A 13,137-nucleotide genomic window follows, 5' to 3' on the forward strand; every position below is an offset into this window, starting at 1 on the left:
TCAAACCTCAAGAATAATCAAAGATATGGATATTTAGGAAGAAAAATCAAGATTTAGACAAGGTAAATCTTTGCCAACTATCATGCTATCCCTTTTGCAATCTTTTCATGGGTCATGGTTGGTATTGGGTTCCTTCAAAATTTTGTAACGACGAGGGTTCCTTCAAAATTTTAAACTCATTTGGTACTACCATGTGGGACCTTCCATTTGATCACCAATCTTCTAACAATCATGAAGCAATAATGAGTGCCAGTGGTGTCATCAAAGCATCAAACCATGTGGATACATGTATTCTCTAACAGGCGCAAGATAGCATAAAATATTCAAAAAACGCAGCTTCGCTATGTGGGGTAGAGAGCCTAAAAAATAATGGGTAATAATGTGACCCTTCCCAAGGAAACTGGCTTCCCATTCTCTCTTTAAAGCTAAAAAAACTCACCCATTTTTCAAACTTGCATTGCTGCATTATAAAATGCGCCGGGCCACATGGGGTGCATGTGAAAATTATCAGACTTTGTCTTTTGAGAGAGAGAGAGAGAGAGAGAGAGAGAGAGAGAGAGAGGAATGGTTGTTGGTGGGCCCAGACCCAGACCCATCTCTTATGATTGCTGATGGGAGTATCTGTATCTCCATTTACTTTTATTTTTAAATATTTTTTTCTTCTTTTTAATTCCATTATTTTCTGTACTTTGTTTTCAATAATTCAATTAAAATAATTAAAAGAATAAAAAAAAAAATTGAGTTTGGTTGTTTTGTTTCTATTTGTAGTGCACTCTATAACATGAAAAGATTCTCTATTATAAATTGGCCTTTTAGATTTGTAGGGGTCTGATTTGATTTATCTAATCTTCAAATAAATGGTTATTAGAGAGTCCCACCATTTCAATATTATTTCTTAGCCATTGGATCTTAATTCATCAATTGAAAGTATCTGATATGTGGGGCAGAGTGTATCTGAGGCTTTATAACTAGAATTTCCTAATTAAAAAGAGTGCTGATTTTGTACTCTCAGGAGTTTGGTTACTAATTAACTCATGATCTCTCATGTGAAATACATTCTTGAGCCCACTAACCAAACCACAAAAACAATCATAATTAGTTATTTTGGTCCATTGGATTTGATCATCTTTTTCATCATGGAGTTTTAACACTTGCATGGATAGGATTCAAACCCATAGAGGAAAATACTCAAATCATAGTGCTACAGATCACCAATCAAGCTGATTTTGGTGTGTAGGTCTATTAGAGGATAGGCCAAACTAAAGTTGTCAATGGTTTCAAGTCAGGATCGGATAGGGGTCAATCTGGGATCAATCTGATTGATCAGATCACACAGAACCGATCCGATAACCATCAAATCGGACTCTATACAAATCAGATCCAACAACGATCAGATTGGGTACGGATCAGGTATGGAACCAAACTCACCAACTTGATATACAAAATCTAAACAAACTTCTTACATATAATTAACAAACATAATTTAACTTATATACTTTCTCACATATCGGCAAATTGGGACATGGTTGATCCCAAAACCAATCCGATATGATATTGGAATCTGAAACCTTGATCTGGATCCAAAGTTCCGTGTCTGATCTAATCCATTGAAAGCTATAGGTCGAACAATCATGATCCAGTGGGCCCAAAGAGTGCACCATATGGCACCAGGAGTCCAGTAGCTACCCAACTCCCACGAGTACTGGATTCTAACTTTAACTGAAAACAGAAATATAAATTGACAAAAAATGAGAGAGAGATCATCATTATGAGACAATGAGGTTGACTATGAACATGGAAGAAATATAATCAGTAACTTAAACACATTCTCTCCATGTTTAATGTTGGGGAAGGCTTCAATAAGTCCAAATCTTTCCAGTTATTAGCTTCAGATTAACAGCTGTTTCAGAACCCAAGAACACACGAGTTCACATTAAACTAATCCCAATTTTTTCTTTTTTCTTTAAGAAAAAAAAAAATTCTAATAATCCAATCTCCCCTAATCCCTCCCTTATATAACATTCTCTCCACTTTTCACTCTCCCTCTTTTGTTCTAGCAAGAAAGCAAAAAATGGCCTAAAACCAGAAAAACAAAGAGAGACAAAGAACAACAAAGATGAAGACCCAATTGTTCTTCTTCATTTACATTGGTTTTTCTCTTGTTTTAGCCAAAGAGGCAACACAGATCATCTGGAACGATCAAGTGTCAGCCTTGTTATCGATAAAACAGAGTCTTATCGACCCATTGAATCACCTCGGAGATTGGAAGTTACCACTTAACGGGGGAGAGAATGCTTTAGTCCACTGTAATTGGACTGGAGTTTGGTGCGATTTTAACGGGTCAGTCAAGAAGCTCGATCTCTCCCACATGAATCTCAGTGGGCGTGTATCAGACGACATCCAACGGTTACATAATCTCGAGGTCCTCAATATATGCTGCAATGGGTTCTCATCATCGTTGCCAAAATCGATATCCAATCTCACCCTTTTGAGGAATTTCGATGTAAGTCAGAATTCCTTCATGGGTAGCTTTATTTTGGGTCTTGGAAGGGCAGAAGGATTGAAGATCGTCAATGCGTCGACTAACAATTTCTCGGGTTTTTTACCCGAAGATCTTGGAAATGCAACGTCGCTCGAAAGCCTAGATTTCAGAGGGAGTTTCTTTGGAGGTTCAATTCCAACATCTTACAAGAATTTACAGAAATTAAAGTTTCTTGGTCTTTCGGGTAATAATCTTACAGGTCGAATACCACGTGAAATTGGGCAGCTTTCGTCTTTAGAGAGAATTATTATCGGATACAACGAATTCGAAGGTGAAATTCCATCGGAGTTTGGTAATCTCACCAATCTTCAGTATCTCGACTTGGCGGTAGGCAGTCTTGGTGGCCGAATTCCCGCTGAATTGGGTCAGCTGAAGCAACTCAATACAGTTTTCTTATATAAGAACGATTTTGAAGGTAATATTCCACCACAAATCAGCAACTTAACATCGTTAGCGTTCTTGGATTTTTCAGAGAATCAGTTTTCGGGAGCAATTCCAGCTGAGTTTGCAGAGTTAAAGAATTTGCAGCTCTTGAACCTGATGTCGAACCGATTAACAGGTCTGATTCCATTTGGACTCGGTGAGTTGACAAAGTTAGAGGTGCTTGAGCTATGGAACAATTCTTTGACAGGGCCTTTACCGATGAATCTTGGACTTCATTCGCCATTGCAATGGTTGGATGTATCGTCAAATTCATTGTCAGGTGAGATTCCAACCCATTTGTGCGATAGCGGCAATCTTACTAAACTCATCCTCTTCAATAATGCGTTCTGGGGTCCGATCCCAATAGGGCTATCGACGTGCCTCTCACTTGTCCGAGTTCGTTTGCAAAATAATCTGATCTCAGGAATAATTCCATCTGGATTTGGCAAACTTGGGAAGCTTCAACGACTTGAATTGGCGAACAATAGTCTCACCGGAAACATACCCGACGACTTATCTTTGTCCACGTCTCTTTCCTTCATTGATCTCTCTCGAAATCGCTTCGAATCATTGATTCCCTCCACCATTCTCTCCATTCCAAATCTTCAAAGCTTTCTTGCTTCCAATAATAACTTGGAAGGTGAAATCCCAAATCAGTTTCAAGACTACCCTTCACTAGCCATGCTTGATCTATCAAACAATCGGCTCTCTGGAAGCATTCCAACAAGTATTACGTCCTGCGAAAAGTTAGTGAATCTAAACCTTCAAAACAACCAATTCACGGGAGAGATCCCGAGGGCAATGGCGATGATGCCCACATTAGCGATTCTTGACCTATCGAAAAACTATCTGACGGGTAAAATCCCGGAGAGTTTTGGCAACTCACCAGCCTTAGAAACAATCAATTTGGCTTACAACAAGCTTGATGGTCCAATTCCAACAAACGGAGTGCTACGGACTATAACCCCAGACGAAGTTATGGGCAATGCAGGTCTCTGTGGAGGTGTACTACAACCATGTTCTCACAACTCTGCCACGTCGTCATCGAGGGGAAGGAAGGTTCACATCAAACACATTATTTTTGGATGGATAATTGGAATGTCGACACTTTTAGCTATTGGGATCGTAGGGTATTCCGCACAATTTTTGTATAAAAAGTGGTACTCAAATACTTGCTTCAAACATCAATTCAGTTTGGAAAAGGGAGAGTGGCCATGGAGACTACTAGCATTCCAAAGACTTAGCTTCACTAGTAGTGATATACTATCGTGCATAAAGGAATCAAATGTAATCGGTATGGGTGCAACGGGGATCGTGTACAAGGCAGAGATACAATGGCCACATACAGTTGTGGCGGTGAAGAAGTTATGGGGTTCGCAGATTGATATCGAAACTGGAAGCGTAGATGATCTCATGGGAGAGGTAAAGCTCCTAGGGAGGCTTCGGCATCGGAACATTGTAAGACTACTGGGGTATCTCTACAATGACAGCGATGTGATGATTGTATATGAGTACATGGAAAATGGGAGTCTAGGGGAGGCACTACATGGAGAACAGTCGGGGAAGTTATTGGTTGATTGGGTGTCGCGGTATAATGTTGCGGTTGGAGTAGCTCAGGGGTTGGCTTACCTTCACCATGATTGCAACCCTCAAGTCATCCATAGGGATGTCAAGTCCAATAATATACTTCTTGATGCGAATCTCGAAGCCAGGGTCGCAGATTTTGGGCTTGCGAGGATGATGATGAAGAAAAACGAGACGATGACTATGGTTGCAGGATCGTATGGGTACATTGCACCAGGTGAGTTACTTGATCATGATCTTACCATGGGTTGATTAATGTTGTAGCTCAATAAATTAGTAACCTTTTTTTTTCACCTAACTAATCAACTGATCTAGACTAATATAGAACTAAATGTTTTCTTTTAGTAATGTAGAAAGTAAGGTTTGTCTATGTGGTTACATAATTTGATGGGTCCTTCATTGATATTTCCTTAGATCAAGGGTCAACATGATTGCAACATCTGATGTGGACTTCTTTCACTAGGAGCTTATATTGCCACATCAACTTTTTTATATCACACACCAAAGGATGCAATCATGAGTCTGGGGTGTGGTTAGCAACTTATTTTTGTTTTAATGATTCCACTCTCTTTTTTTTTTTTTGTGTCCCATGTCTATATCTTTATTTGGTGTGTTATACGTTATTTCATTAATCATTATACTATAAAAAATTATGTGTTGTATAGAGAATAATAAAGCAAATTTCACTATCTCCATCCATGTTTTTTTGGGTCTTCTTCCCACTCTTGTAAGACCTTTAACTTGAATAAAATATTTCTTCTTATTTGAACTATAACCGGTCTTCATTCAACACCCCAAATCATCTCAATTGACTTTCTCTTAGTTTATATAGCCTATTAGAGCTACCTACTAATTTTTAATTTTTTGGATTCTATCATGCCAGAGTACGCGTACACATTGAAGGTTGACGAAAAGAGCGACATATACAGCTTCGGTGTGGTACTCATGGAGCTTCTAACAGGAAAAAGGCCAATAGATCCTGAATTCGGAGAGTCTCTCAACATAGCCGAATGGGTTCGCGAAAAGATTAGAAACAACAAAGCCTTAGAAGAAGCATTAGACCCCAATGTAGGTTGTCAATGCAAGCATGTTCAAGAAGAGATGCTTCTTGTCCTTAGAATTGCAGTTTTGTGTACAGCCAAGCTACCCAAGGACAGACCATCAATGAGGGATGTTATAACAATGCTTGGGGAGGCGAAACCTCGAAGAAAAAGCAGTAGCACCAGTGGTACCAACAATGCTAATAAAAAGGAGCCGATATTTAGTGTCTCACCTATGACAGTCCTTTTATAGGAACAAAACAGCTGAAAGTAGATGGGGACGAATGGTGGGGCAAAGTAAAGGATTTTATGAGTTCAGACGACTATTGATCTTTGATATTCAGCTATAAAATTTAAAAGATCTAGTATTTTGGTCGGCGTCAAAAACTTTGTTGCTCGAACAGCTCTTTTGTTTAATTATTCCTTCTTTTTGAATTTTTGTTGTCAAGTTTGTAAATTTGTATTATGGTTCAAGCTGGTTGGATCTTGGAGATAAATGGGTGCATGGAACTAGTTTATTTTGTATCAAATAAAGTCCCATTTCTGTGATATTCTGAGCTTCAGCCATTTTCCTCTATTATTCCCAAATTAAGTAAATGTTGTGTGTTCATATTGGCTCTCACTACCATCTTTTTGGTCTCTCTCACATTCTTTTAGAACTTTCAACTCTACTAACTGGCACCATTATCAGTTTTCGTTGCATGTGACTGAACGATCTTAGTTGAATATATATATATTTTTTAGGAAGGAGAAGTGTGGAATTTGGAGATCATTTATGCAATATTTTCTTCAAATGTGATTTTGTCGAAAATAGATAACACGAAATAGTGTTGTATGAATTATTCTAAAAAATTGAAGTATATCAGTCGACATATCTTCGAGAAATTGAGAAAAAAAATATATTAATTAAATTCTAAATCTAATTCTCTAATGAGTTGGCTAGCTACTAGAACTTTCTTCCTCGTGTACATTTAGCACTCTTGGGGCCCATTGATTCACGAATATCTGGACTCATGTGTGGCCTTCCTTTAGTTGATCCACACACCAAAATTATAGCATAGTTGGTGATTTCTAGTCACAAAATTTAATTATTTTTTCACCAGAGGAGAGATTTAAAATTTTTTTTTTTAATAAGTCAGAAAAATGCATAAACCCGATACTTAGAATCAACCAATAGGCCCAAATTTAAAATCATTTGAGCCACATGGATTGATAGGTCATCCATTATCTTTGACAAATTTTTCTGATCTCATTGGAACTGCTACAAAACCAACCTTGAGGACTCAAACTTTTTATGTTAGTCAAAACAGTAATTTGCAGCTCTAATTACTCGTCGGTCAAAACTTGTGAATGATCTCTAACAATGACCTCAAAAACCAGTACATTTCGGGCTCGAGAATGATCCACACCATTCCCTATAATATGTAGGAACTCAACAGAACTACTTACCAATTCGTTGCTCACAGATGAAATAAGTTTATATTTCTCTAATTATCAATCACTATGATCAATACTTATCTAGATTTTATTTTATCCATTCTTTCTCCCCATTGAAGATTACCAAAGAATGCAGAGAAATTTCCAAAAGAAATGATCCCAACCCAATTTCCCACTTGTTTGTCCCATAAAGATGATGTGTTTGCCCATCATTATATCATAAATAGATAAAAGGACTAAATTCTATTGATGGGTTACTTTCAGTTTCATCAACAAAAGAAAATTAAAAGTAAGGAAAAACGAAAGGTTCGTAAATAAATAAAAAAACAATTTGCAATGAAACTAATGATACAGATTTTTTGGTAATTTTCCTTGGAACTAAGCGCAACCAAACTGCTGAAAAATATTGAAATTAGACGAAACAACTGTGTTAAGGAACAGAGCTGATATAGCAATCCAACCTTCAAACACCATATTTAATTTCATTGTGCTAAATTGGTTTGTTTTCCATCATTAAACAGCCCCATCAATGGCATCCTTTGTCAAAAACATCATTTTTGGATAACCTGAACCAACCCATTTCATTTTATCAAGAAATCCTTGCAGACAACCAGATTAAAATCCAGAATTTGGATGGGCTGCAGTCATACAATTTATTTTCAAACTATAACTGGCTAGATCACCTTAGAAAGACCCGCAAAATTGCAGGTCCTCGTGCTCATGTGTGTGTGTGTGCCAATGTGACTCTATAGACCAGTACATGGGTTTTCACCTCAATTAGATTCTTCGCATAGACATTGATGCCAAAGATCCTGCAAAGGGGAAACTTAACACAGGGAATCCAGTTGTTGGCTTTGGGACTATGACACAAAATTTACCTTTTCTATCGTGAGGTGGCTTGGGTCGAATGGTAAGTTGATATGACATTAAGATTCAGGATAAAGGGCATAAAAGGTCCTAGATAGTAAGGGAGGGGTGGCTTGCCGATGTTGTTATGGTTTGTGGAGCCTTTGGTCAGGACAGAGTATCATTCATCATTTACCACAATGGAGACAGTTTTTCCCAAAGGTATTTTTGTAATTTCACTGGTATTATGTAAAACCCTAGTTAGGTTTCCCTGATATATATATTTTTTTCAGTGAAAGGGTGTAATTTGTAACTGCAAATTTTCTCTTTGTAGTGGAATCGCTATGATCCATGGACATACCTCAATCTTGAGTGAGCCACGTAAAAATCTGTGTTTTGTGTGATTGCATCTTGATTTATTTTTCTTTCTTCATTGTTCTTGGATCGATTTCTCTACAAATGTATTACACAACAAGGGAGTGTCTATTTTACCCACCATCTGAGGAATCCTAGCTTATAATTGACAATCCGATTTGAACAATTTGAGGCACAAAGGACTTATAGGTAGGGCTCATCAAATAGAGCGAAACAAACACCAATGGGTGCCTCAGATTTCCTCTAATCTCTAGGTAAAGATGTAAAATAATGAAAACATGGCAGCTATAAAAACTACACCAACTTCATTTCTATGAATAAAATAAAACTGATTGCTCAGGTTGCAGAGAACACCCTAATAATCAAGCACTTTCATATTTACAGTAAGAGAAAGCGTGTAAATGTCATAAATACACGAAAAGGGAAACCAAGACATGTATGACAGAACAATTGAAGCTCAAATTCCCAGATAACTAGCAACGAAAGTGGGAGAACGATCTTTACTTGTCAAATGCTTTGAATCTTTTGCCTCTATACTTTTTTCTTCATCTTACCCGGGAGGGTTTACCAAGATAAGTTGAACAAAACGATGCTATATGGGATTCTTTCTTTGTCTCTCACCACAATTTTCAAACCTTGAAGCTGCAAAAGATAAAGGGATTAACAAAATACAAGACTATGAAAACAAAAGAAAAGCATAAACTCGAATACTATTAAGGTACGTACCAAGTCCATTCACCTCAGATGTCCTCATGATTCTAAGCCTCTTTGCAGTGATAAGGAACATCCTAATTACAAATAGGAAGGATTAGACCGATATTGTAAGCAAAGTTTAAAATATTGTTTCGAGGCAATGTTTTGGTTAGGAGAAAAACTGAATTGGTCACAACCGAAATATTCTGAGACATTCAATGTTTCATGCCAATTTCAGCTGAAAGCAGAATGTTCCGCCAAAACATTTTGAAATGGCACGGAATTTTGAACCATGATCATAATCATTAATGTAAGTATTACCAAATGTCACCATAGGCCAGGTATTGGTGCCACATAGGATGCAATCCAAGCTGTTGCAATGGGGTCATTACATCATAGTGAAATGTGTATGACATCTGTGATAAATTTGGGGGTCCAACTCAAAACCAATTGGCAATGAGTGGAGAGGCCCAGGAGCTTATAAGGAGCGAGATGAGGCAATGAGTGTCTGATGTGGGACTAAACTCAACAATCTGGTTTGCAAGAATGTGTATTGTACTGAAATGGAATAGATTCATACCCCCAAGGAACATCTCCGACAAGCATCCAATCTCCGTCCTTGTCTTCATAAGTGAGCACAAACTCAGATGATCCATCCAAAAGTTTGGAGGGAATAGTTGAATCAACCACACGTTCCTGTTCTTCACTCGAGCCTAATCACACAAAACCAAATGCCACAATTATAAATGAACAATACGTATTTACAATAGACTCGTTAAGATTTCAATCTGTAATTGGTTGCTCATCTTCTAGATTTTCAGATCAAAAGAGAAAGAAATGTGAACTCACGGATGGAATTGGTGGCAGTTGTGGGTCCTTGGAACATGTTCTCCAATGTTTGAGCGAGGGTTTCATAGCAGGCATGAGCATTCAAATCCACTTTCCTCCCAATTGGTACTCCATCCATATTAACCTTCACAAATAGAGAATTCCCAGCACATCCATTCTCCTTAACATTACTCTTGTTGTTGTGTTTTGTAGTGTTAGTCTTCTTTGCATTATCTTTACCTTTTCCATTCTCAGTGACTATGTTATCTCCTTCACCGGGTTTCAAGTTAACCAAGTTGTTCATCCTATATGTTTTCACAGGCGGCCATCCAACAACCTGACTGCTCCCCAAAAGACCAAATTTCGGTTATAAGTAAAAGAATCCATAATCCAAAAAATGAACACATACAACATAGACAAAACCCATATCTCCACATAATTAGCTCATAAACCTCATGTCAAGTAATAACTCTTCACAAGTCACAAAATCTGTAAATAGTAAGTTTAGATTAATTAAATACTTCTTGAACAGCAAATTTTTTCCCTTCAATAACTAAAAGCTGATCTAGAGACTGTTCCCCAAAGAATCAGAAAAACTGGAAAAAAAAAAAAAAATCCAAGATGAGGAAGCAAAAGAACATTAACAAATTAAATTAGACCAAAATAACCAAAACCCATCAAATAAAAGATAATAGCAACAACATAAGAGCAAAAACAGATTCAAAATCAAGAGAAAAGAAACCCAACAGAAACCAAACTTGGGATCATAATAATTTAAAAAAAAAATCTAATTTACTATTTTAGTATTATATACACTTACTACAATCAGCATATACTCTAATATTTACATAAGCAGCTTCAAATCACCAAAACCCCCAAAAAAGAGAGAAAAAAACAGACCCAAATCAGGAACATAAACAAACAGAATCACAGACTTACATTTTCTCTAACAAACTACTAAAAAAAACCATTTTATATTACCTGACACCATTGGAAGGTCCAACTTCTTGAACAACAGAATCAGCAGCAGCTCTTTTAGTCCCAGAAATAGATATAGCAGAAGAAGTATTAGGTCTGCTTGAAGGGGAAGAAGAAGAAGAAGAGCCACCATGAGAAACCAAAGAAGTAAAATCTTTAGCTGTCAAGATCCTACATGTGGAAGGCTTGGCCTTTAACATACCACCAAGCCCCAGTCCAAGACCCAACTCAAGCTCAGAGTCAGCCTCAGCTAGATCAAAGTGGTACGACGACACCTCAGAGGAAAAACCCATATGGTAATCTTGCTCAACAACATCTGCCTTTGTTATTGTTGAGGTTGACCCGTTAGTGGAGCCTCCTGATGGAGCTCCTCCACCACCACCACCACCACCTCCTAATAAACCCAAACCGTCTTCCATAATTGTAGTAGATTGTGAGAAGAAGAAGAGATAAAGATAGGTGCTTTAGGGGTGTGTGTGAGAGAGAGAGACAGATGATTCAAGAGAAGATAAGTGCGAGGTTTAAGAGTTGAGAGAGAGAGAGAGAGAGGGTAGAAGAGGAAGAGAGAGATGCTTCAAGAGAAGATAAGTGAGGTTTAAGAGTTTAGAGAGAGAGAGAGAGAGAGAGATGCTTCGAGAGAAGATAAGTGAGAGGTTTCAGGGTGTTGAGAGAGACCAGGTGTGGTGGAAGTATTGATGGTAGTGGGTCCCATGTGTTCGGTACTGCACCCCACTCAGGAAACCTTCCTCCTTGCCTTTCATTGTTCATTCCTCCTTAGTTTAGATATTAGTCATGCCTCTCTACATTTTTCTCAATATTATAGATACCTCTTCCAATATTTTCAAACGATCCCTTGACCTAGATCTTTTAAAAGAGACATCCAAATAATAAAAAAATCAAAGGATTCTATTAGAGGTTGAAGACGATGGAAGATACATTTAATGAGTTAAAAATAATTTACCAGATTAAAAACTTGAAGATGAAAGCATTCTATCCTCATTTGCCACCTTATTTATTTATTTTAATCTTCTTCAAATCACAATAATAAATCTTTTTTTTTTTTATAGAAGGAGAAGGATCTAATTTTTTGTATAAAAAAAATTCAAGGGTTTTATGTATACTTACATTGAAAATGACGTTAAATAGGTTAAAAAGGTAGTTTACTTAAAGGTTAATATTGTGAAGATGACAAAAATCAAAGCTAAGGTCATTTGGGTCCTTTTATGTTAGTCTTTTCAACTAAACCTGGGTCAAGGGGGGTATGAATCAATTTGAAAATACATGAGGGCATCTCTAGTATTGACAGACATGGAGGTGTATTTTTGTCGTTTAAATTTATTCGGGACATTGTCATTGAGGATAATAAAATATTATATTATTTGATTTGTCTTTTTTATCCTTAAAATTATTCTCAATGTTGAAGGAGATTATAATAAGCAGCTGAAGCAATGCATAGTTTTTTGTATACATACAAAACATATCTCGAGAACATGTTTTTTCATTTTAATTTCTCTTTTCTTTTTTTTTTTAATTTTTTTAAATATTAATCCTTCAATTTTATTATTTTTCATCTCCTTGTCTTTCTTAACATAACCTCTCTAATTTTGTCATTTTTACTTTTTTATACTCTTAATAAGGATAGAGCCAGGATTTTACCCACAAGAGGGGCAATTAAGAGCAAAAATTCTTTGAGGGGACAATCAAGAAATATATATATATATATATATATATATATATATATTTCTTCGTGTGAGAGTAATAACGACAGATTTTTTTTTATCCGCGTTATCTATCCCACTAACTTACAAATCCTTATCGATTGAAGAAATTCTTGTTGGGACAAGTGTCCCCGATATAAATCAGCCCCACCATTAATCCTAAAGAGGATGTCCATGCCTACGCAAACTCTACTTTCTAATATCATGACAAAATGTTTCTTTTATATATATATATATATTGTGCCAAACATTTTTTCAATATATGAGTTAGGAGTTTCGGATCACCAAAAATCAGCCTATTTGAAACTTCTAATCCTATCAAAAGTGATTTACAAAAATTGAACGATCCACGATTCTTCAACTTGTAAATTAGAGTTAAATTTTTTGAAATGAGCTGATTTTTGGTGATGATGAACTCTTCACCATAAAGATCATCTTTACAAAAAATTAGCACACTCCAAAATTTGTATCCCTTATTTTAAAAATAGTTTGGCAAAATGTTTGGCTCTCTTTAGGACCTCCGAACGCTTCTCTCTATATATATTATTTTAAACCAACAAATATCAGGTGCAGTAGTTAGGACTTCCCTCCAAAAAAGAATAAATCTTGAATTCAAACCTCCTCGTTGGCCAATCCACAGGTATCCCATCTTGCTTGGTGTTGTTGGTTTGGG

General features: G+C 36.8%; 2 protein-coding genes across 2 annotated transcripts; one reads left to right on the plus strand and one right to left on the minus strand.

Moving 5' to 3' along the window:
* Positions 1-1,536: 1,536 nt before the first annotated feature.
* On the plus strand, positions 1,537-6,203 carry LOC147403342 (uncharacterized). The gene is made up of 2 exons (XM_086438890.1): positions 1,537-4,766; positions 5,433-6,203. Exons 1-2 carry the CDS (start codon positions 2,117-2,119, stop codon positions 5,840-5,842), a joined length of 3,060 nt encoding a protein of 1,019 aa, XP_086295016.1. The 5' UTR covers positions 1,537-2,116; the 3' UTR covers positions 5,843-6,203.
* A 2,330-nt stretch (positions 6,204-8,533) lies between these two features.
* LOC147403343 (auxin-responsive protein IAA13-like) lies at positions 8,534-11,532 on the minus strand. Its single transcript, XM_086438891.1, has 5 exons — positions 10,750-11,532; positions 9,790-10,109; positions 9,521-9,653; positions 8,974-9,035; positions 8,534-8,889 (listed from the first exon to the last, which is right to left on the minus strand). The coding sequence occupies exons 1-5, from the start codon at positions 11,163-11,165 to the stop codon at positions 8,840-8,842; spliced, it is 981 nt and encodes a 326-aa protein (XP_086295017.1). The 5' UTR covers positions 11,166-11,532; the 3' UTR covers positions 8,534-8,839.
* Between the last annotated feature and the right edge of the window lie 1,605 nt (positions 11,533-13,137).

This window comes from Akebia trifoliata, chromosome 4 (assembly GCF_017979445.1).
Source record: "Akebia trifoliata isolate Shusen 1 chromosome 4, ASM1797944v1, whole genome shotgun sequence".
NCBI classification, from domain to species: domain Eukaryota; kingdom Viridiplantae; phylum Streptophyta; class Magnoliopsida; order Ranunculales; family Lardizabalaceae; genus Akebia; species Akebia trifoliata.

Excerpts from the sequence above, each read along its gene's own strand:
- LOC147403342 (XM_086438890.1), top strand. The coding sequence starts at position 2,117 with ATGAAGACCCAATTGTTCTTCTTCATTTACATTGGTTTTTCTCTTGTT. Across the intron at positions 4,767-5,432 it reads GTATGGGTACATTGCACCAG|AGTACGCGTACACATTGAAG; the intron begins GTGAGTTACTTG and ends CTATCATGCCAG.
- LOC147403343 (XM_086438891.1), bottom strand. The coding sequence starts at position 11,165 with ATGGAAGACGGTTTGGGTTTATTAGGAGGTGGTGGTGGTGGTGGTGGA. Across the intron at positions 10,110-10,749 it reads GGACCTTCCAATGGTGTCAG|TCAGGTTGTTGGATGGCCGC; the intron begins GTAATATAAAAT and ends TTTGGGGAGCAG. Across the intron at positions 8,890-8,973 it reads ATCTGAGGTGAATGGACTTG|CTTCAAGGTTTGAAAATTGT; the intron begins GTACGTACCTTA and ends TATCTTTTGCAG.